Here is a 22,437-nt window from a genome sequence, read left to right on the forward strand (position 1 = left end):
TGGCGGCGGTTGCCTTTTTTTTTTTTTTTTGAGTTAGGACCCCTGCTGAGCACTGCCAGGGGCTGGAGCTGCTGGGAGCAGGATTTTCTGCTAAGGACTCCTGCTGAGGACTGCCAGGGGCCGGAGCTGCTGGGAGCACTCTTCCAGGACGCTGGGTGGTTGCTGTGAGTGGGGAGAGGAGGACCTTTGCCTGAGGTAGCCTGTTCTGTTTTAAAGGCTTGAAAATGTGGGTGCTTTCTACTTTATCTACCTGTGCCAATGTCATAACTACTCTGATGGCTTTCACTTTCTAGTTTTGGGACTCAGTCTTTTAGTATCTTAATAAATTTTCTAGTTTATTTCCCCAAATGGCAAACCTGACGTATTTTGTGATGGATAATTATATCAGCATATTTGTAATCTCTATAGGCATTGTGAATATGGCATTGCTGATACACAAGGTTAGAAGATGGGTCATTTGGGCACTTTCTCACCAGGGACCTCTGCAGGTGACTCAGAGTCATTGAGAAGGGTTACTAAGATCCAAGATGAGATAAGCTTTGGAAACTAATTTCCCATGAATCCCATAATGTAACATCCTACATCTTCTTCTCTACAGCCTTCGTACTTAGTAAAATTTTCATTATCAATGTATCAAAAACCTAGGCATAATTTCAAAATCTACAGTTGAGGAAAGCAACAAATTCTTCCTCTATACAATTCAAGGTATATAAGAAAAAGGTAAAACTTTATTCCTGAATTAAGTAGTTTTTCCTCTTGTTCAACATTTATACTAATACTCAATTCCTCCAATGAGTGCCATTCCAATCCCACTAACATCAACCATATTTCCCCTTGGGGCTCTGCAGGAGATAGAATACTGAAGCAAATTCCTGTAGAGATAAACAAATTCTCATTAAATTGGTCACAGTGAAAAATCAGGCAGCCTTCAGCAGTGGAATTCAGTTCACCAGGGCTGAGGATTGAAGAGAGAGAAAGAGAAGAGGTACCTCCCTTAAGGTGAATCAATCAGAAAAAAAAATCAGGCAGCCAAATCTTGGTTCTGAAAAGAACCATATGAAATAAAACCACAACTTTCCAGAGACTTTCAGTTAACCAGCTTTTATCCAGTGGTCAACTTTCAGCAGAAAGAGGCATATCATAAGAAAAGCCATTTTTTCACACATTTCAAAAATAAAAACCACTAATATAATTTCTAAATTATATATAAATCCTCTTCTCTCAGTATACAGGCAATGCAACTAGCTCTAACAACTTTTTCCATCTGTGTTTATAATAGATTGGAAGATGGGAGGCAGTTGGGGTACTGGATCTATGATTAGTAATAGTGACAAAGTATTAGAAGATCCTCAATTATGAAAAGAATGATCAAATTAAAATTTGGTCTATGATTCTGAGTCAGAAAAATGGTCTTCATGGTACAATGAAGCACTGAATATGAAGTCACAGAACATGAATGGTCTGAATCCCAGTTACTGCATAAGTCAAAATCAATTAGATTCTGTGGGCCTCAGTTTCCACATCAGAAAATGTAAGTGCTAGATTAAATTATTTTTATGTTCCCTTTCAGCTCTAGACCAATGATCCTGGTATACCTCAAGAAAGATTTTCACTGGGATTACTAATGTACTGTTGGGGGAGTTGTGAACTAATCCAATCATTGTGGAGATCAATTTGAAACTATGCCCAAAGGACTACAAAAATGTGTATACCCTTTGACCCAGCAATACAACAACAACTACTACTACTACTACTACTACTACTAGGTCTATATCATAAAGAGATGAAAAAAAGGAAGAAAGGACCTTTTTGTACAAAAATATTTCTTGTAACTCTTTTTGTGGTAAAAAAGAATTGGAAATTGAGGGGATATCCATCAATTGGGTAATGGCTGAACAAGTTGTGGTATCTGATTGTAATGGAATACTGTTGTGCTATGAAAAAGGACAAGCAGAATGATTCCAGAAAAACCTGGAAAGACTTACATAAACTGAAGCAAAGTGAAGTGAGTAGAACCAAAAGAACATTATACATGGTAACAGCAATTATGTATGATGATCAATTGTGAATGACTTAGTCATTTTTAGCAGTACAATGATCCAAGACAATTCCAAAGGACTCATAACAAAAAATGCTACCCACCTCCAGAGCAAGAACTGATGGAGTCTGAATGCAGATTGAAGAGTAATATTTTTCACTTTATTTTTCTCATGGTATTTTTTTGGAGGGTATCTATGTTTTGTTTTACAACATGACTAATATGGAAATCATTTGCATGATTACACATAGATAACCCATATCAAATTGCTTAGCATCTCAGGGAGGGGAGAGAGAAGGGAAGAAGAGAATTTGGAACTCAAATTTTTAAAAAACGAATGTTAAAAATTATTTTTGCATGTAATTGGGAAAAAATAAAACATTTTTTAAAGAAAGACTTTCAATACTGAGGGTGGATAGAAGTTTTCATTTGACTGTACATTAACCAAATGATTTAGTTAATTAAATATCCTCATTTCCAAGTTTGCTGGGTAACCAAGATTTTGCTTTAGACCATGGACAAGTTACTCCCTCTTATTCTGGATCCATCATGATGTTGGTATTTTACTTAGAAAAGGCAGAAAAGAGTCTAAGAATGAAAACTTAAATAAGCATAGACTAAAGGTTAAATCTAGTGCTATTGGTACAAAGAAAAATTATTTTATACATATAATATTAAAAGTGCTCCCTCTTTACCCCTCTAAGATCTTCTTTTGCATTATTATATCACCAAAATTATTGCCTTCCTGTATCCTGTGTTTCACCACAGGGAAATCTAAAATCCATTTTTATCAGGAGAGTCTCTTTCCTGAATGACTATGCAGTTCAAAAATCAACCTGGAAAGCTTTCTCATCAAATATAATTACTCAGAATCTTAGCCACCAAACCAAGTCACCATCCACATTTTAAAGAGTAATAACAACAATAGCAATAATTGACATTTTATAGAGCTTTAAAGTATGCAAAGCCTTATATACATTTTCTCATTTGTAAAATGCAAGAATAGCATCAGATGACTTCTGAGGCACCTTCAGTCTATAAATTTATGATCCTACAATTTCATTTGGACCCCACACCAACCTCAGGAAGTCAGCACTATAGGTGCTATTAGACATGAGAAGAATGATATTCAGGGAGATTAAGTGACTTATCTAGGACTACCCAACAACAACCAAAAGACTGTGCTCAAGGCAACTCAACATTTATTTATTTATTTGTTTGTATTTTAAAGCAATCTGGGTTAAGTAACTTGCTCAAGGTTACACAGCCAGTTATTTTTGTGTGGGTGCCAAGTATCTGAGGCCATGCCAGAATTGATCCCAGGTCTCCCAACTCTGGGGCCAGCACTCTTATTCACTGCACCACCTAGTTGCCCCTCAACATACATTTATTAAGGACCTACAACATTCAAGGTACTGTTAGAGGTAATAGAAATACAGGGAAAGAAAAGAATACATTCCTGCCTTTAAGAAATTTAGAATACAGCAAGAAGATGAGACAGATGAAGTGAGGTCTGACTTCAAATTCAGAGCATCATTTCTAGTAATGATTGGAAAGTCAGTGTGGTATAATTTTTTTAATTAAATTTCATTTTTTTCAATGAACAATAATCTCTTTTCTCCTTCCTATTACCATTCCATCGGATGAAAAATATTATATTCATGCATGGGAAGATAATATTGGGGACTCCTATGAACTTTACCTAAAAAAAAAATGAAATTAAGGGGTCAGAAAGACAAGTGTACTGGGAAAAGGGGGAAAGGAGAGATAGAATGGGATAAATTATCCTATATAAAAGGGACACAAAAGAGCTTTTACAATGGAGGGGAAGATGGGAAGGGAGATGTGGGAGGCAATACTTGAACCTTACTCTCATCGGAATTGGTTCAAAGAGAGAATAATATACACACTCAGCTGGGTATAAAAATTTATATTATCATATGAGGAAGTATTGAAAACAGATAAGACAAAAGGAGGTGGAAGTGCTGACAGAAAAGAGGGTGGAGGTCAGGGGGGGCAGGGTGGTTAGAAGCAAAATAATTTTGAGGAGGAAAAGAGTAAAAGGAGAGAGAGAGAGAGGATAAGTAAGAAAAAATAGGGTGGAGGGAAATACACAGTAATCTTAAATGTGAAGAAATTTTTACAGCAAATTTATCTAATAAAGACCTCATTCCTTAAATATATAGAAAACTGAGTCAAATTTATAAGAATACACAAGTCATTCCCTAATTGATTAAGTGGTCAAAGGATATGAATAGACATTTTTCAGATGAACTGATCAAAGCTATTTTTAGTCATCTGAAAAAATGTTCTAAATCACTATTGATTAGAGAAATGAAAATTAAAACAACTTCGAGGTACCACCTCATACCTATCTATCGGATTGGCTAATATGACAGAAAAGGAAAATGACAAATGTTGGAGAGAACAAGGGACTCTATAGCACTGTTGGTGGAGTTGTGAACTGATCAACCATTCCTGAGAGCAAGTTGTAACTACATCCAAAGACATATAAAACTATGCATACCTTTTGACCCAGTAATATCAGTTCTGTATTTCAAAGAAATTTAGAAAAAAGAAAAAGAGCATATATGTACAAAAATATTTATAGCAGCTCTTTTTGTGGTGTCAAAGAATTGGAAATTGAGGGGATGCCCATCAATTGGGGAATGGCTAGACAAGTTGTGGTATATGATTGTAAATGGAATACGGTTGTGTTATAAGACATGACAAGCAGGAAGATTTCAGAAAAAATTGGACTTATATGAATTGATACTTAATGAAGTGAGCAGAACCAGTGGAACTTTGTACACAGTAACATCAATATTGTTCTATGATTAACTGTGAATGACTTAGTTATTATAAGCAACATAGGAATCCAATACAATGCTGAAAGACTTAGGAAGAAAAACGCTATCCACGTTCTGAGAAAGAACTGATAAGAATATGAATGCAGACCAAAGCATACTTAAAAAAAAACAACACAACTTTCTTTTACTTTTCTTTTTTTTTGTTCTTTCCCCCCACAACATGACTAATATGGACATATGTTTTGTAAGATGGCACATGTATAACCTATATCAAATTGCTTGCCTTCTCAATGAGTGGGGTTGAGAGGGAAGAAGGGAGAGAATTTGGTACTCAAAATTTTTTAAAATGAATGTGTCATGTAATTGGAAAAAAAAAGTTTTAAGAGTTAGAAGGGGGGCGGCTAGGTGGCACAGTGAATAGAGCACTGGTCCTAGAGTCAGGAGGAACTGAGTTCAAATCTGACCTCAGACACTTAACACTTACTAGCCGTGTGACCTTAGGCAAATCCCTTAACCCAGTTGCCCTGCCTTCCTCCCTCCAAAAAGAAAAAAAAGAGTTAGAAGGGACCTTAAAGGTTTTCTAGTAAGACTCTCATTTTACACGTCTACTCTGAGACCAGCATGCTCTCACCATCAGTATGAGCCCAAAGATGAAGAGCTACTGGGTAAGTAAATTTCCAATGTGGGAGATTAAGGCAGCAACAAATCGTTAGGATGCCAGGTGAGGCTGGGCAAATCTAAGGTGTCAGATTACTTTTCCTAGATGTCAACAGGGAAGGGACTGACCAAAATAGGAAAATAACTGTTAAGGAGGGAGGAAGGAAGCAAACATTTATTAAATACCTACTATGTGTTGGGCAATATGCTAAGAATCTTTGAATATTATATCATTTGATCTTCACAACAACCCTGGAAGGTTAGTGTTATTATTATCATCCTAATTCCACAGTTGAGGAAATTGAGGCAAACAGAGGTTAAGTGACATGCCTAAGGTCACACAGCTAATAAGGCTGGATTTGAACTCAGAACTTCCCTACTTCAGGTCCAGAACTCTAATATACCACCTTGCTACCTCTAAAGTAACTGTCTAGTTCTCAGCTTTATCTAAGACTGGCCCAGAGTATAGGCTATTAAAAAAGTAAAGATATAGAGCTTAGCATGTCTCTACAGAATTTAACTGGACTAGAAAATAGAGCTGCAGGTTTCCTATGTTCCCCCCCCACCACCACCACCAAAGTACATAGATCCAGGGACCTAGATGTGCAGAATACATTAAAAATTATGTGCTGACATTGTATTCATTCAAGGGTGGATGAGTTCAAAGACAATCGGAAGGAAAGAATAATTCACTCAAGACTAGTATTATAAGAACAACAAAAACCAACCAAACAAAAAACCCCAGTTTTTAATCTCCTATAGGAGGTTGTAAGATCTTTTAGTGTGAAGGTTGCACTTTATTCAATATCTAACAAAAGTGTACAAAATAATAGGCTTTCCAATAATAGTCTGATTGACCTCCTCTGGTGAACTGCCTCTGCCCAATTATCTGAAGGGATCTTTAAGACCATCTAGTCTGGCCCATTCATTTTTTTTTAAACAGATGAGGAAATTGATACAGCCAACTGATGACTGCTCCAAATTCACAAAAGTAGTACAGACTTAGGATTCTAAGCCAGGTCCTCTGGCTCCAAATCCATCTTCTAGTATTCCATTTCAGTGAGGATATGGTGGTTTGATTGTCATATGACCTATAAATCTTTTTAGATATTACAAAACCATATAGTAAACAGCATCTTCCGAAATAAGTAAAGGACCATCTGCTCAATACTAACATTTTTACCAATGTTGCCATAGATAGTAAAACATGGAATGTGGCTGTATCTGAAGCACTAAAAAGTATCACAAAAGGGAATGGAGAGGTTCAAGATAGTCTAAACAAGCTTTAACATAGAACCAATGGGGAAATCTGTAGACTATAAGTAAAAGAGGTCATCAAGGAATTGCATGACAAGAAGATGGGTTGTTCACATGGCAAGAGCAAGAATTCAACACTGGTATCCTATACCAGGTTGGGAAAGAGCAAGGAAGTCCATTAGCATGCTTTGTGGAGCTTCCATAGTAGAATTTTTGGAAAAGATGGTCAAGTTGTATACTATGGGCAAAAATGGATGGGTTTCAATCTGCATCATTGGAAGGAAAACTATCATCACAGATTCATTTGAGAACATATGTTCTATTTCCATAGGGTAAAAGCCCCAAGCCTACTTAAGCCATGATTCAGATGAGTAGATGAAAGTAGAAAAACATCTTATGTCCAGCATCTCAGATAGACCTAGCCTAAGGGAGAACAAGGAGTAGAGTAAGGTGAGGTCACATTACAAGCAATAAATAGATGTCTGGTTGAGAAACAAGAGATCCAAACTCCTGGTCCCAAGTCAAAGGAACCTAGTACCTACAAAGTCTAGGCTTCTATCACCAAGGGCTAAGCCAAGAATATATAGTTAGAATTTTCCTCAAGCATGTGAAATAGAACTAGAAAAGACTAGCGAAGGTTTAGGTAGGAAGGAGAGAAAGCAAGAAAGCAACTACAAGAATATGCTCCTTTTAACCTTGCTTTTAAGTACTTTATCAGAAAGTAACCATTTTATACTTAGGAAAACTGAGTAAAGATAGGTCATAGACTAAAGTCATCATTGTTGGCTAGTAGAAGTCTGTCAGCTCACTAAGCCTCATTATAGTATGTTTTCCAAACATCCAAACCATGACTGATCTAGAGAAAAACAGTGTGATAATAATAATATTGCTAAGTAAGAGAGTTATACTATTGCTAAGGGAGCTACATTTCATTTACCAAATTTGCCTTAAGAGGATTCAAGTAGAAAAACATAGCTGATTAGCTTTAGACATAGCTACGGAGATTCTAACTCTAGTCATTAAACCTGAGGAAGAAATCTTTGTGAAATAAGTCCTATCAAGATGTTAATAATTAAAAAATACTCAGGTAAATTTTATTGGATTGTTCAAGTCTAAGGTTTTTAGGAGTGACAACCCTTTTAGAAAATTAATGAAAGAAAATTCATTGTGCGAAATCATCAAATTATGTTACTTCCCAAATTCTTTTTTTTTTTTTTAAAGCAATCAGTGTTAAGTAACTTGCTCAAGGTTACACGGCCAGTTATTTCTGATGTGGTGCTAAGTATCTGAGGCCGGATTTGATCTCCAAGTCATCCCGACACTGGAGTCGGTCCTCTTACTCGCTGTGCTACCTGGCTGCCCCTACTTCCCAAATTCTATCTACTTACCATGGCTATTTATTATCAAAGAAAAAAAAACATATATAAACAGAAATAGAATTAGCTGAAACAGTTGCCCCGGGCAATTCAGTATGGTAGGTGGGGCATGAGTTAGTCTTATGGTTGCATGAGATCATACTGGGAAGGAGCAGCTTATAACCCAAAGTCAAGTCAAGCCCTTATACACACAGGAGGCACCATGGCAATGAGACTCTGAGGTCAGTTGCTTCCACAAGACCACAAAATGAGGTATGGGGAGATGGTTGTTGCCTCAGGGAGAATGAATGTTCCCCAGATGTTACTTTTCTGGACCAAAACCTTGATGACCTTGTGCTAAATTATAGACATATACATAAATTTAGAAAATTGTGTTTACATCAAAGAAATAATGTGCAAATAGACAATCTTCAGACATGAGTTCATTCACATCCCTATCCTTAACAGTTTTCGTTTAAACATGTATTATACATATACAGTGGAGCTACTTTGTGTTTCTACATTTCTGCTCTTTGAAGTCTCCATTTGTAAGGTCTTCTCAAAGACCATTTACCCAGACTTCCCTTCTCTCATAGAGCATGGCAAAGCTGTTAGAAAGTTTTCTCAGTAAGTCAGGCAGATTTAAAACTGGCCTTAGAATAAATAATGCATTGTATAACAAAAGAGAAGAACAACCGATAAAGTATCTGTACATTTACTTGGCCCAAATTTCCTCTAGCCTTAAAGCATTGCATCAAGACAGTCATCAGCACATCAGATTACAGCTCAAGAGAATCAATGCCCTAAAGCATACTCTCCCTAATACCCACAGAAGAAAGCAACCCTACCAGATCCCACTAATTTTTAGCAGGAGAGCCAAATCTCAGCTTCCCAAGGAATTTGTAATTTATATACTCTAGGTAATCCCAAGACAACACCAGAGTATTCCACACACCAAGAGCTTCCTTCACTTCACTGCATTTATTCTGTCTTCTAGAATAGACTTACTAACAATAGATTGTTAGAGGGTAGCTTAAATAGGAAATCCCCAGAAGCAAAGGCACAATATGACAATAAAATGCAACAATCCAGTTGAGACTAGATCCAATTGAAGCATTAAAAACAAAACAAAACTCCCAGTTGTCATGAGAGATTTGTAGGACCATGGGCACCACTCCCCTTTCATTTTACCTGCTTCGGTGTACTTCAATCCCACTTTTTCTTCTTCGTCTTTAGTCTTTGGAGGTGGCCACACAGCCTGGAGTCGTCCAGGAGTTCTATCATCCTGTTCAGTGGGACTCTGGTCAGCCTATTTTGAAGAAAAAGAGGGCGGGGGGGGGGGGTGAGAAAGAAAGTTGAATAGAAGGTGGCCAGTATCAATCCATTCTTTTGGCTGCTAAAATTTAATGATACCAGCTATCTCTATCTTTATCTCATTTAATCCACACAAAGAAGAGTGTATTTCATTACCAATGTGGTTCTATTCCAATGACATAAAATGATCAGTTGTGATGAAAACAAAAGAAGCCTAAATCTTAGCATCATACAGTTCAATATGTTATAGTGAGCTAATAAGTAAGGTGGATTTTAAGAGCACTAGATATGTGCTAGGAGAAACCAGGTTCAGATCTCAGTTCTGTTTCTTATTGTGTGGAGCCCAAAAGTGGAATTAAATGCTTTAAAGCAGAGAGTTTTAACTTTTTGTTTGTTTCAATGACCCTTTTTAGCAATCTGGTTGAGCCCATGGACCACTTTTGAGAATAATGCTCTTAAATATATAAGATTACAAAAAGGAAATTTGCTGTAAAAGAAATAGTGTTATCAAAAAGTTTTTTTTCAGAACACAAATTCACTGAACCCAGATTAAGAATTTCTGCTATGAAGTTTCTTCTAACACTAAATCCTATCTAATTCTTTTTCATAAAAAGAATTTTAAAAAGTTATCTCTACATAGTTCTTTTATCATTCTGGTTAGATCTCTCATAAACGAGAATGAAAGAATGAATATGAAAGGACCTCAGAGGTAAACTCATTTATATGAATTTTAAAAAAGAAATGAATATCCACAGTAACTTGCTATCTTGTAGCTACTTGAATACCTTCAGTAATAAAGACATTACTAGCTCATGAGGCAGTCCATTCAATTTTTGGATAATCTAGTAGGGTAAGGGGAAAGAAAAAAAAAAAACCTGTTCCTCCTATTGAACCAAAATCTACTCCCTTGTAACTTACACCCTCTAGTTCTAATGTTTTTCACTCTGAAGTTTTACAGAGTAAGCCTTTTCCAATTTCCACATGAAAACTGTTAAAGACAGCTATGATGTCCCCTCCCCACCTGTGGTTTCTCTTTCTCAGGTTAAAATCTTCAGATTCCTTTAATGGGCACTACAATGACATAGTTGAGAATTCCTATTACTGTCAGGTTTGTCTTCCTCTGGACACATTTCTATTAGTTTTATGCTCCTTTGTATACCAAACACATCAAAGACCTTACATTTTACCAAGTGCTTAGCAAGTGTCTATTCAAGAAATGGTTTAAAAATGAAAGGTGTATTTTATTTGGCAGTTGGAAATGCTTCCTTTGCCTGTATCACCTTCTACTTTGTACCATACTTATTTGTATGTAGGTCTTATCCTTACCCCTATTCCCATCAGAGTATAAGCTGCCTAAGGGCAACAATTGTTATTTATCTTTGAATTACCAGCACTTATCACCATGCCTTGAATATAGTTATTTAATCAATATTGTTGAAGTTATTATTATAGAAACTAGGAATACTACATATTTAGATGCCATAGACATACACATTTAAGATACATTAAAACTAAATATGCCTATGAAATAGAGGCAACATGGCATAGTGTGGCTAGGGAGCAAGCCTCAAATTCCACCTTTGGCACATACTGGCTGTATGACCCTGGTCAGGTCACTTGACACTCAATGTTCTAGACATGTTGTTGAGAAGTTGTCAGCCTGCAAGGTTAGAGAGAGTATTCTCACCTGGGGATTCCCTATAGTACAGAGAATATACATACACATATGAAATCACAAGCATAGTCCCTAAATCCATATTTATGAAAATTCACTTGTTTCCTCTTTATATATACTTGGTCCTATAGTTATGAAAAATCACTAATCACACTTGAAACTAAAGACACTACTCTTACACTGATAACTTTACTATCAGTGAGTGATACTATTTGTAGGGTGTACATTCTGTAAAAGTATGAGGCCAGTTCTTCCCTCTAACTATTGGTCAAACCACAGCTCTCCAGGTCCTCCTCAAGATCTACATCTCTTATTTCCTTGATATGCCTTTGAAAAAAAAGAACAAAATGACCTTCGAGTTAAAACTGCTTTCTAGCTAAAGCTAAAATGTTTTCTAAAGCAAACAGTTTCCCTAATGGGCATAGTATTGTGTCTTCATACTTAGGGCATCTATTCCATGAAAGTATTTTCTCTAAGGTATATCAATAATAACATAATAGATTTAGAGTGGGAAGGTGTCAGAGGTCATCTAGTTGAACTGCATCATTTTATAAATGAGGAAAATGAGACCTAGGGAGGTTAAGTGATATGCTCAAAGATACATGGATAGTAAAGTAACAGAGCAGAAATTTAAACCCATATCCTTCAATGTCCAAATTTATAGTGGTAAGCCAAAATATTATGAGCAAACATTCCAACAGAAAATGTTAGTAAGTGTTGTAGAAGACCTCATTGTACTTTTGGAGAGATATTTGTTAATTTGGGTAAATTATCTGTTTAAGTTTTATGATTAGGAAATCATAGGACTTTGAGCTAGAAGGAACCTTAGAGATGGTTTATTCCAATCCTCACATGTTGCAAATAAGGAAACTGAGAAACAGGAAGTTAAGTGATTTGTCACACAAGTCAGGATTCAGATTTAGACACTAAACAAATCTGGTTCTTTTACTTATGCTGCTTAGTTACATCAACATGCTTCATTTCCCATTTATTCTACCATTATTCTTATTAAATAAACTCAAATTATTATTACACACATCCCTTACTATTCCCCAGCATTCAGAGGGAGAAATTATTTCATTCAGTCTTTCCAGAGTTATTCACTTAAAGTTTCAGAATAGATCCCAGGACTCCCAAATCTCAGTTTTTGCGTTCATGTTTTGGTTACATGGCTAGTTTGGTTCACGTTTTGGTTACATGGCTAGTTTTTTTGTGTTAAGTGTCTGAGGCCGGAACCAAACTCAGGTCCTCCCAAATCCAGGGCTGGCGCTTTACTCACTGTGCCACCTAGCCAACCCTCAGGGGCCGGCACTCTTACTCACTACATCACGTAGCTGCCCCAATCTTTATGAATTTCTTACAAATAAGGGAAACTATCTGATTATCCCTTTCAGGAATACCAGAGAAGCAAATGTCAGGGTTAGAAGTGAATTTAGAAACCCTCTAGAACAGGGGTTCTTAACCTGGGGTATGTGAACATGCTTCTTTAATATTCTGATAACTGTTTTTCAATATAATTGTTTCCTTTGTAATCCCATATATTTTAAAACTATTTTTTTTTTAAAGAAAGGGGTTGGACTGCAGGTTTTACTAGACTGCCAAGGGGACTAATGATAAACATGGACCAAAAAAGTTAAGATGTTCTAGTGTAATCCTTTCATTAAAGAGATAAAGAAAACTGAGCCTCAAGAGAATGTGAATTGTCCAAAATTACAGAGGTAATAAAGTGGCAGATCTGGTACTACTTCTGATTCCAGAGTTCTTTTCATTTTACCATACTCTGCAACTCAGGGACCCAAACTCAGTGTCTAGACCCTGTCAGTCCTGCCATTCCTAACTGCAAAGGTTTAAAAGCAATGAATTAGCACAATGTTTGTTTAATGAATGAAATGTCTATGCTATTCATTTTTGTGGGATATAACCAATACAATCCATTTCCAAAGAAAAGACTGATTTATTACAGGGGCATGAAAATCATAAACCTGGGACTGAATATCCAGGAACTGAAAACACATGGTTAGGTTGCTTTTTGTACCCATGATACTCATTTTTTGTTTTGTTTTGGAATGTAATGTTCACTATAATATTCAAATAGAAAATAGCAGAATAATTAGCATTTCCCATGTCCCACCAACTATTGTTTGCAGATCCCCTCTTAACCTAGAAAAAGATTGAGGGGAAAAAGAACAAGCACCTCCATTTAGCCCTAAAATAGGAATGCAACTCTACATACGCTTCTGGAATCAGATGAGCCGTCCCCTGACCTTGACTTGGACCTCTCAAACACAGCTCTTAGCGACTCCTTCTCATGTCTCATCTTCCGCTTGATGGCTTCTAACTCAGAAGTGTCAGCTGTTGACCCTTTTTTGGGGGGCCACATAAAAAAGGCTTTAAATGTCTCCAGGGCAGTCTCTGGGGGCTTAGATTTGACCTCTTCATTCTGAGATGGGGCTTCTTCAGTCTTGCACTGACTCTCTTGGTCAGTATCACTACCCATCTCTTCTTCCTTGGACTGCTCGTATACTTCTCCTTTTTGTTCAGTTTTGGGCATATCAATGTTTAGCAGCTGAGAGAGCTGCTCTAAGAGAGTGGGAGTGGCTTTCGAGTCAGGTGTTTTCTCCCCACTCTTCCTAGAGAGTGTCCCTGGTAGGGCTCGAGATTTTTGGACAGGTTGTGTCAGCTTAAGTAAAGCCAGGTCACTGTCTTTTGGTTTAATTTCAGTGATTGTCTCACCTCCGTCAGTGGTGGCCCCCTTCTTCAGCACACGTAACCCACTAAAGAAGGCTGGGAGCTGGAAAGATTTCTCCCCTGATGCTTCTTTTTTGGAAGAGTTATTTTCAGAGTTTCCAGCAAATGAGCTCTTATCTACTGTCCAAGCTATAGTGGGAGAATCTTCTTCCTCAGGATGGTCCTGTCTGGGGCCCAATCCTGTGGATGGGATATCTTCTCTTTGCTCCAAATGGCTCATTGAGTCAGATGTAGTCACTGAGCAAACTTCTACACTGAGTTTCATTTTATCCATCTTATTCAAGGAATCATTTTTTCTAGATTCCCCAGGTGTTTCTTTTGGGTCCACAGATGGTTCAGGTAAAACAGAACTGTCTGGAGTTGCCTTGCTAATATTTGTGCCCTCTTTCTCCTCCAGGCCTTCACCTTCAGATTCTGAATCACTGGTTGTATGAACAAGGGTCCCATGAACTAGAAGAGCATCATCTCTGCTTGGACTCAGAAGAGAGGATGAATATGGCTCTTGCCTTAGAAGAAACCCCCCATCTTGTTCTTTCCCAGGACATCCTTCCTCCTCCGGCTCAGGCTCCACATTCACATTACCTTTACAATTCAGGAGAACAGGTGGAAACTGGGCCTTAGTCTCCTGTTCCTTGTTATCATTTTCCAGCTGCAGTTGAGGTTCAGAGCCCAGATTTCGGAAGGATTTAAGTACAGCATCTTCTTCTGCTGGCTTAGCGGATTCCAATTTAGAAGTAAATCCAAAAAAGGACTTCATGGAAAACTTACTCAGGATAGACTGGGTTATTTCAATTCCATCTTCTGTTAGATGCTCAGGTCTGGGGCCATTGCTGCCGTTCAGAGAACTGTCCCCGTCTTCCATGTCTTTCAAAACATTCAAATATGTTCCTGTTGCAAGTGACTGCCAGCCTCCCGCTAGCTCAGTTTATCTCGTCCATCTGCTCAGAACTTAGAAGACAGAACCCAACGAGGGCTGGCAACCGGTCTCCTCAATTGACACAGTTAACAAACTTGGTCGCTCCTTAGGTATCCTTCTTCCTGTTTTAGTTATGAGGTGACTAGGTCAACTCTAAAACGTCTGTCAAATTTTACAGCCCAAAACAGCCGAGAGCCTTTGCACCTTGACTACATACAACCCAGGGAGGCTTCTCCTCGGCCACTTCCGCATTTATTCCCGGCACAAAAGGCTTTTTGTAGGAAAGAAAGTCAGCCTGCGACTCTGTAATCTCAGCCGAGAACTCCACCGATGAGCTCCGCCCCAATTCCTGCCGATCTCCTGGTTATATTCAACTTCCTCCTTGTTGGGAAAGTTGAGGTTCCCTGAACACGCTGGGCCGGTCAGCCTGCGCTGACAGCGTCAGTCTGGCTCTCTGGGAGGAGTAGCCCAAGAGAGTTTCAAATGAGATTCAGCAGAAAACTTCAGAAAACCGCTCGCATATCATCTTTTCAGTTTTGATTACAATCAGAGGGCCGGGCCAAAGCAGGCAGAAACATCTCCACCCCAGACAGGGCATGCACTAAATCCAAAGAGAGACGGAGAAACAGAAAAGTCGCAAAATGCCCAGAGTCCTCAAGGTTTCTTGAAGGATAAAATTACTGCCCTTGAAGCTGCACTTTTTTTTCCCCTCAAAAAGTTGTGCTTTCTTCCGTTTCCCCACAGGTTTCATCTGGAATGCAGATTTCAGCTGCCAGGGCCAATGAAGGAGAAAACCTACACGACTGGTTTCAGATTACTGGTGTTGTAGCTGTGCCTGTGTTCTACAAACAGGTACTTAGTAGGCACATTCATCACCACGCCCAGTGTCTGTAAGTTATACCAGTGGCAGAGTAAACCGCCAGCCAGCCCTAGATGCCCCTTGAATGTGCAACATTCTGACTGCTTCTTCACAGCAACTGAAACTTCTCAATTTCCCAAGGAAAATCCTGACCGCAGAGGGGCAATCCCCTGCTCCCCCCTCCTTTTAGGATAATATATCACACTGAATAAAAGTTCCAATTACCTCAGGCAAAATGCAACCTGTCATTAGGCAAACTGATATGAGGACTGTTTCCAGGGGGACAAATTTCCTCAAAGTTCAGTGGACTTATAAGGCTCACACTAACCCTCTGTGGATTGTGAGCCAAGTCACCAAATAAATACACAAACTCAAGCTCATTACCACCACACCTCTTACTTACTAAGACTGAAACTAAAGATGTGTAAAAAACACTAGCTTTGTTGCCTAGCTTCTGAGTTGTCCTCTGGAATTATTTCTAGACAAGTTTTCTAAAGCCAAGCCAAACGACAAATCTACACCAAGAGAACTCACTATGTGCAAGCACTCTGTTGCTAAGCACTGTAAGGGCATACCATACTTGCTCAGTAGTTATCAGTTATGAATATGTCCAGTTTGCTCTGGCATGGAGAAAAGTCCAAGGGGCAAAAATGTTAATTCAAGTTCTTTAAACAGAGGTTATAGTCTCACACCAGAAGATAAGCCCTATGTGTTCAATATGGAAAGGACTAGCTGGGGTATACACTGGTCTTTTCAGTTATGTTCTCTACTCATAGACAACAGTTTGCAATTCCTGGATTTTGAGGACTGGGATACACAACACAAATGAGCTGGTCTTCATGTCTGTGCAATGGGTAACATGTTCAGTGATCTACCTTAGCTAGCTTGTGCAATGATCTACCTTAGTCAGCTTCCGTGAAGCACAAATAATATATAATTAGAAAGCACTCCATCCAATGCAATTCTCTATAAATATATGTATATTTAAAGGTGTGAATGCACATTGAATTCACTTATTAAGTGTGAGGCACTCAGATAACCCGCAGAAATATAGTACTTAAATATATATATATATATGTTCTAGACATTGTCCCTAAGAAGTCTACAATCTATCTATATCCATCTACCTATGCACATACATACACACGCAGATTGTATGATACATATATATTCAGATTTCATATATGCATATATGTATATATTCATCTGTGTATATATGGGAACAAATAGGTTTCATAATTTTTCACTAACTCAGGAAACTGCCCTTTATCAAAGACATTTCTTGTTCCCATTTTCACCACAAGATCAAATTTATCTTTTCACATTCAGTCTTCTAAGTCAAGGATGTCAGTTTATTGAGTAGGCTGGACAAATACCAAGATGCTAGAGAAAATCTCAGCCATGACATTGGAGTTTCAAAATAGGCTCACTTCTCATTCAACAGAACTACTCATTAAGGATAAGTATTACAAAGCTCTGACTTTTCTGACAAAAAAGGAAGGATAAGTAAACTAAATCCTTTTCAAAAATCAAATCTGAGACCCTTGTAGACAAACAGATATTTAGGGTAGGTGTGGGAAGGGATAGTAAACATGTCACACAAGGCGTTAAGTGAGAAGGTCTGGTCCAGGGGTGAGGAACCTGCACATGGGCCTCAAAGGTTTCCCATCCCTGATTCTGATCTATAGGATCATGGTTCGTGTGTGTGTGTGTGTGTGTGTGTGTGTGTGTGTGTGTAGATCCACACATATCTACAATCAATTTCCTTGGTAACCTAACATATTTTATTTTATGCATTAAAAAAAAACATTATTTGAAAAGGGATACATAGTATTCACCATTCTGCCTGAGGGATACAGGACAAAAAAAATGTTAAAAATACCTCCTTTAGAGGTAGAAGGGGTCTGTCTCAAAGACCATCTAAAAACAAATCCGTTACTTTATAGACAAGTACTAAGAAAATTGAGTTGACATGCCTAAGGTCACACAAGGAGTTAGGATCTGAATGAAGGTCCTTTAACTTCAGAGCCAATCCTCTTTTGGTTTCTAGAAAAGGACACAGTAGGACATAGGATGGAAGGGGCAACAGCAAACACTGGGTTTTTATGAACTATATATAGTGGATGATAGATGTCTTATCTCATCCTGATGCCCATAGGCAGTATAATTTAAGCGAGGAGAATCATAGATGCATAGAACTGAGAAATGAAAGAGTCCTCAAGAGAGAGATCATCTGGTCCAATCCAAGACAGGTAAGGTGTTATTTCCATTTTATAAATGAAGAATTGAAGTCCAGAGAGGTTAAGTAACTAGCCTTAGGTCAGACAGCTAACATGTGATAGTGACAGATGGAGTCTAGGTTTCCTGACTCCTTGTGGAATACTTTTCACACTGTACTACCTCTAAGTTTTCAAGGACATGAAATCTCCCTCCAAATGCCAGTAGCTATCTCTTACCATCAGACCAGGGAGCTCAGTATCATTGTGGTGAGTTTTACTATAGAAATGAAAAAGCAGATTTAGAACTTCAACGAACAAATTCTTAGCAAATCTGACTTAGTGTATTCCAGACACCATGCTAGGTAAGCCCTAGAGATACAAAGACAAAAACCAACATCACAGAAATGAAAGGGACCTTAGGTCACCTCCTCTAAGAGCCACATTTTACAGATGAAGAAACTGAAGCCCCAGAGAGGTTAAGTAATTTACCCAAGGTTAGCAAGTTAATGAGAGAGAAAAGTCTAGAACTCATGTTTCTTGTCTCTCATAGTCAATTCCAGAAAACTGAAGATAAGAATTCTCATTCTTCTCCACTGATAAAATTTTAAATGGAAATATAACAGATTTCCTTGTAAAAGCCAAGAAGAGATCCATTAATATTGGCTTTGATTATAGCAAGTGGCATAACAGACTTGCATTTTCATATGCAATCATCTTTTTCCATTATACTATGTTATGGAAATGCTTGTTTTAATCCATAAATTAAAAATACAATAAATTTTCAAAAAGAATTTAAGTAGGCCAAATTATTCTAGTGTGACAGTAGCATAAAGAGGCCATCTAATTTTTGAGGGTTTTTTTCCCTTTCCTTCATGAAGGATAACATTTAATATAGCCATACAAAGGAGTATATTCCCATAGACTTAGGGTAAATGACTGGGATTGGGCCTAAAAAGAATGACCATCTAAGTATGTGGACACGTGTGAGCCATCAACTAACAAAGACTAACTAAGCACCAACAATTTATAAAGATACCATCTAAACTTGATCAGGATACTCATAATGCTTATAGTCAAGATGATCTCCCTAAATATAATTGCAATTCCTCCTATCTGCTGCTCTCAACCTGTTCTCAGACTTTCTCTTAGTCTACTTGTTCTGGTCTCAAGATATTTATATAACATTTATACTTGATGGCTTTTACATATGTGCAATGGACCTCACAATGATTTACTTTGAGCAACCATCATAAAGTACAAATAGTAAATAATTTTGAAGTACTTGACCTATATAAAGGCTTCTATAAACAGGTTTTAATAACAACTCTTGCCTAGCTACTCAGGATCTGAAATACATCCTCTGAATTAGGTTACCAGGGAATTTTTCCTTTTTCTGTCATCCCACTATAATCCTAGCTACACTCAGATTGAAGATGTAGTCAAGTATTCTTCATCCCAATGAGGATTGCTATCAAATAAGAAGATGGTTTGTATCACCAAAATGGTAAGCAGAAAGAGGTAAAGTCTTCCTTATCATCCGTTTCCAGAAAACAAGAATTAGATGCTAGCTTCTCCCCTCTCAGTGAGTATAGGGACATGTGATTCTGGAATTTACATGGGCCTTTTAGGTCATCTAATCTAGCCCCTTTATTTTAGAGATGAGGAAACCAAGGCTCCAAATTCTCAAGTGAACAGTGCAAGATTATGTAACTGTTGGCAGAGACAGAACAAAAACCCATCTCTTTAAGTTCACTGGTTTTCCCACTGTACTACAAGACCTTTAGCCTCATCATGTAAGTAAATATGACTTTAAAAATAGTTTTCCAAAGCCATTAGGCCACTGAAGTTCTATGCAAATTACAAAATGAACTTTGCTCATCTTCTTAAAACATTCCTTTTTACTGCTTTCCTGATTTTTACTGGTTACTGATTACTCAGCTAAAAGGATATCCTTGTAGAGAGAAATTCTGGTAAAAGCAACCTCCAGAAGGGAAGAAAAAGACAAGGCAAACTAGGTTCAATTTCTCCTAGGTATAGTGCCTGATTCCTATGATTTTAGCTCCTACTTTCTACATCCCTCCTTGGTCTAATTTCCAAAAGGGGTCAGTCATTTATGGTTCATTGACCATTACTAGAACCGGATACCTTGGAAAATGGGTAGAATTAGAGTCTGGGTAAAGAATGCTAAGGAGTAGAAGTGTGAAGGATTTCAGTGAGGGGGCAGCCTCTAACTAGGGACTATTTGGTTGAGGAAATAGTAAGGGCCTAGGAAATAATAAACAGTAGGATAAAGGCCATTTTTTGTTTGTTTTTATTTGAGGAGTGTTGCCAAATTTATCAAATTACCCAAAAGATTATATAGCAAATTGCACATATAGGTGGAGTTGAGAGAGCCAAGTCAGAATGACAGCATTCCAGAGTGGGAGGGAACCTTACTGGCCATTTATCTCTTCCCTTTCACCTTTACAGATGAAAAGTAAGGCCCAAAGAAATTAATTAATTTCTCTCAGGTCTCACAGCCAGATAATTGAAGAACTAGGATTTGAATTCAGGTCTCTTGATTTTCAATCCATTTCTTTTTTCCCTAAAGCACTAATTCTACATCTCCCTCATTAATTTGGTGAGTGACTTTACCCTCTCTATAACTCAGTTTCTACCCCACATAATGTTCCTTTATCTGGGACAATAACTCACACTTGTCTAACTCACAAGCACATGACTAAAGCTTTGAGCTTCTGGAAGGGCATAAGAACTATAACTGAAGTATTTTCCTTACCTTCATGATGTTCTAGGACCATCTACCATTTAAGTCTTATGAATGCTTGACCAAGAGCACTCCCTATGGGTCCAACCTATCTAAACCCAATAGCTGAACTTAGTCAATCAGTACAAATAAAGTGCACCTGAACATTGCAAGAAATACAGGTTGTAGCAATTAGGATCTTTTCCCCTCAGAGAGTTTAAGGCCAAAAGTTTCCAAGATTGTGTTTTAATGAGGTTCTCAAAAATCTTATCAGAGTCAAAAAATGCTGGAAAACAAGAAACAAAGTTGAGATTCTCAGAGGGAAAATAATCAGAGCCAGGGGCATACTCAAAAGCCTGAAAAAGAGGTAAGGGTGAGGATGTATAGGGACGTGAAGTTCTAATAGTGTAGGGCCATGATCAGTGGGAGGAATTCGAACAAGCATTTAGTACAACATTATTGCCTTATGGATACTGGATGAGTACACCCTGGATAAAGGCTCATACCTCTGGAATTATCTGTGACAACCTTATTCCCCATATTCCAATTGTCCTTTGGATTCTCTATCCCACATTCAGGCTTTATGATCTGCCCAGAGTACTTCAGAATCCTCCAGACCTGACACCAGCATCTCAAATCTCAAATACTCTTCATAGTTTCATTGGACTTATCTCCTTGAAGCTCTCCATCATATCAGAAGACCTTGTATTGTTATTAATCTTTCATGCTCAGAGAAGACCAATGATATCACAATGATGGGGTGATACACAACGTATAGTGTGCTAGACTGCAGCTGATCAGTCCAATATAAGCTCCAAAGGCTCTTCCACAGGTCGAGCACAAATAATCCATTTGAACATTTGGGATGTTGGTTTCTCTAGATTTGCATATCTCATGTTTCCTTTTGTGCTGCTGCAACGCTTCCTTGCTCATCAAACACAAAAAGAAAACTGCCCTGGACTTGGGCTCAAAAGACCTAAATTCAAATCCTGCCTCTACTTCTCCATGCTAGTTGGATAGCCTCAGTTTTCTCATCTGTAAAATGGGGGTAATACAGTATTTCAATTCTCATTTGATAGATTATTATTAATAATAATAACAACAAATAATAATGGCTAACATTTATAGAGTGCTTTCTATGTACCAGGCACCGTGATAAGCCCTGTACATATTATCAGCATTTGATCCTCACAACAACCCTGAGAAGTAGATGTTTTTACAGTACTTGTGGTTATATTTAAAGGATCAAAAAAGATATTTGATGTATAGGTCTGTGGGGTCAGATGTGTGATTTCATCAGCATACATCAAGTAAGAAAAGCCCCTCCACCAATGCAAATCAGCAAAATTGTTATGCATCTTTTAAGCTTAAAGAGTTTGTCTAGGGCCTTGGCAAGTTAAGTAACTTTACCCCTTACAGACAATATTTGTCAAAGGCATAACTTAAAGACAGATCTTTCTGACTCAGAGGTTTACCACATAGCCACTATTCCAGACTGCTTCTGATGAAGCTTTGTATACTGCTTTGTAAACTTCAAGGTGCTTTCTCTATATAAATAATAATGAAACTGTAATCATGGTTACTGTTCATTTTTAAAAATCCTTTTCAGGAAGTATCAGAATGCCTAGCTGAGGAAAGATATAGTTCAAGAAGCATTATCTTTTCCTAAAGTTTTGTACACAGAAGTCAGGGCTCGTATATTAAAATCAAACATGCAATAGAAAATACTATGCTACTCAGAGACATATACTATTCTACCATAAATAGTTCCATGTAATGACTTTCCTAGGGCAGGCTAGTAAAATTTCTTGAGCTTCAATATTTCCTTCTCTAAGATGGAAAGGAA

General features: G+C 37.8%; 1 protein-coding gene across 4 annotated transcripts in view; it reads right to left on the reverse strand.

Moving 5' to 3' along the window:
• Positions 1 to 22,437, reverse strand: part of FMN1 (formin 1) — a 493,911-nt gene that overhangs the window by 335,039 nt on the left and 136,435 nt on the right. For 3 of the 4 annotated variants that reach the window (XM_069097659.1, XM_069097661.1, XM_069097662.1), the window contains exon 3: positions 9,309 to 9,426. In XM_069097659.1, the coding sequence (XP_068953760.1) occupies positions 9,309 to 9,426 (118 nt within the window). Of the gene's footprint in view, positions 1 to 9,308; positions 9,427 to 13,339; positions 15,601 to 22,437 lie in introns of those variants that run through there. The other variant, XM_069097660.1, reaches the window with a different exon arrangement.

Source organism: Petaurus breviceps, unplaced genomic scaffold, assembly GCF_028583685.1.
Source record: "Petaurus breviceps papuanus isolate PSGF00001 unplaced genomic scaffold, PetGlider_PUasm1.0 37, whole genome shotgun sequence".
Taxonomy (NCBI): Eukaryota; Metazoa; Chordata; class Mammalia; order Diprotodontia; family Petauridae; genus Petaurus; species Petaurus breviceps.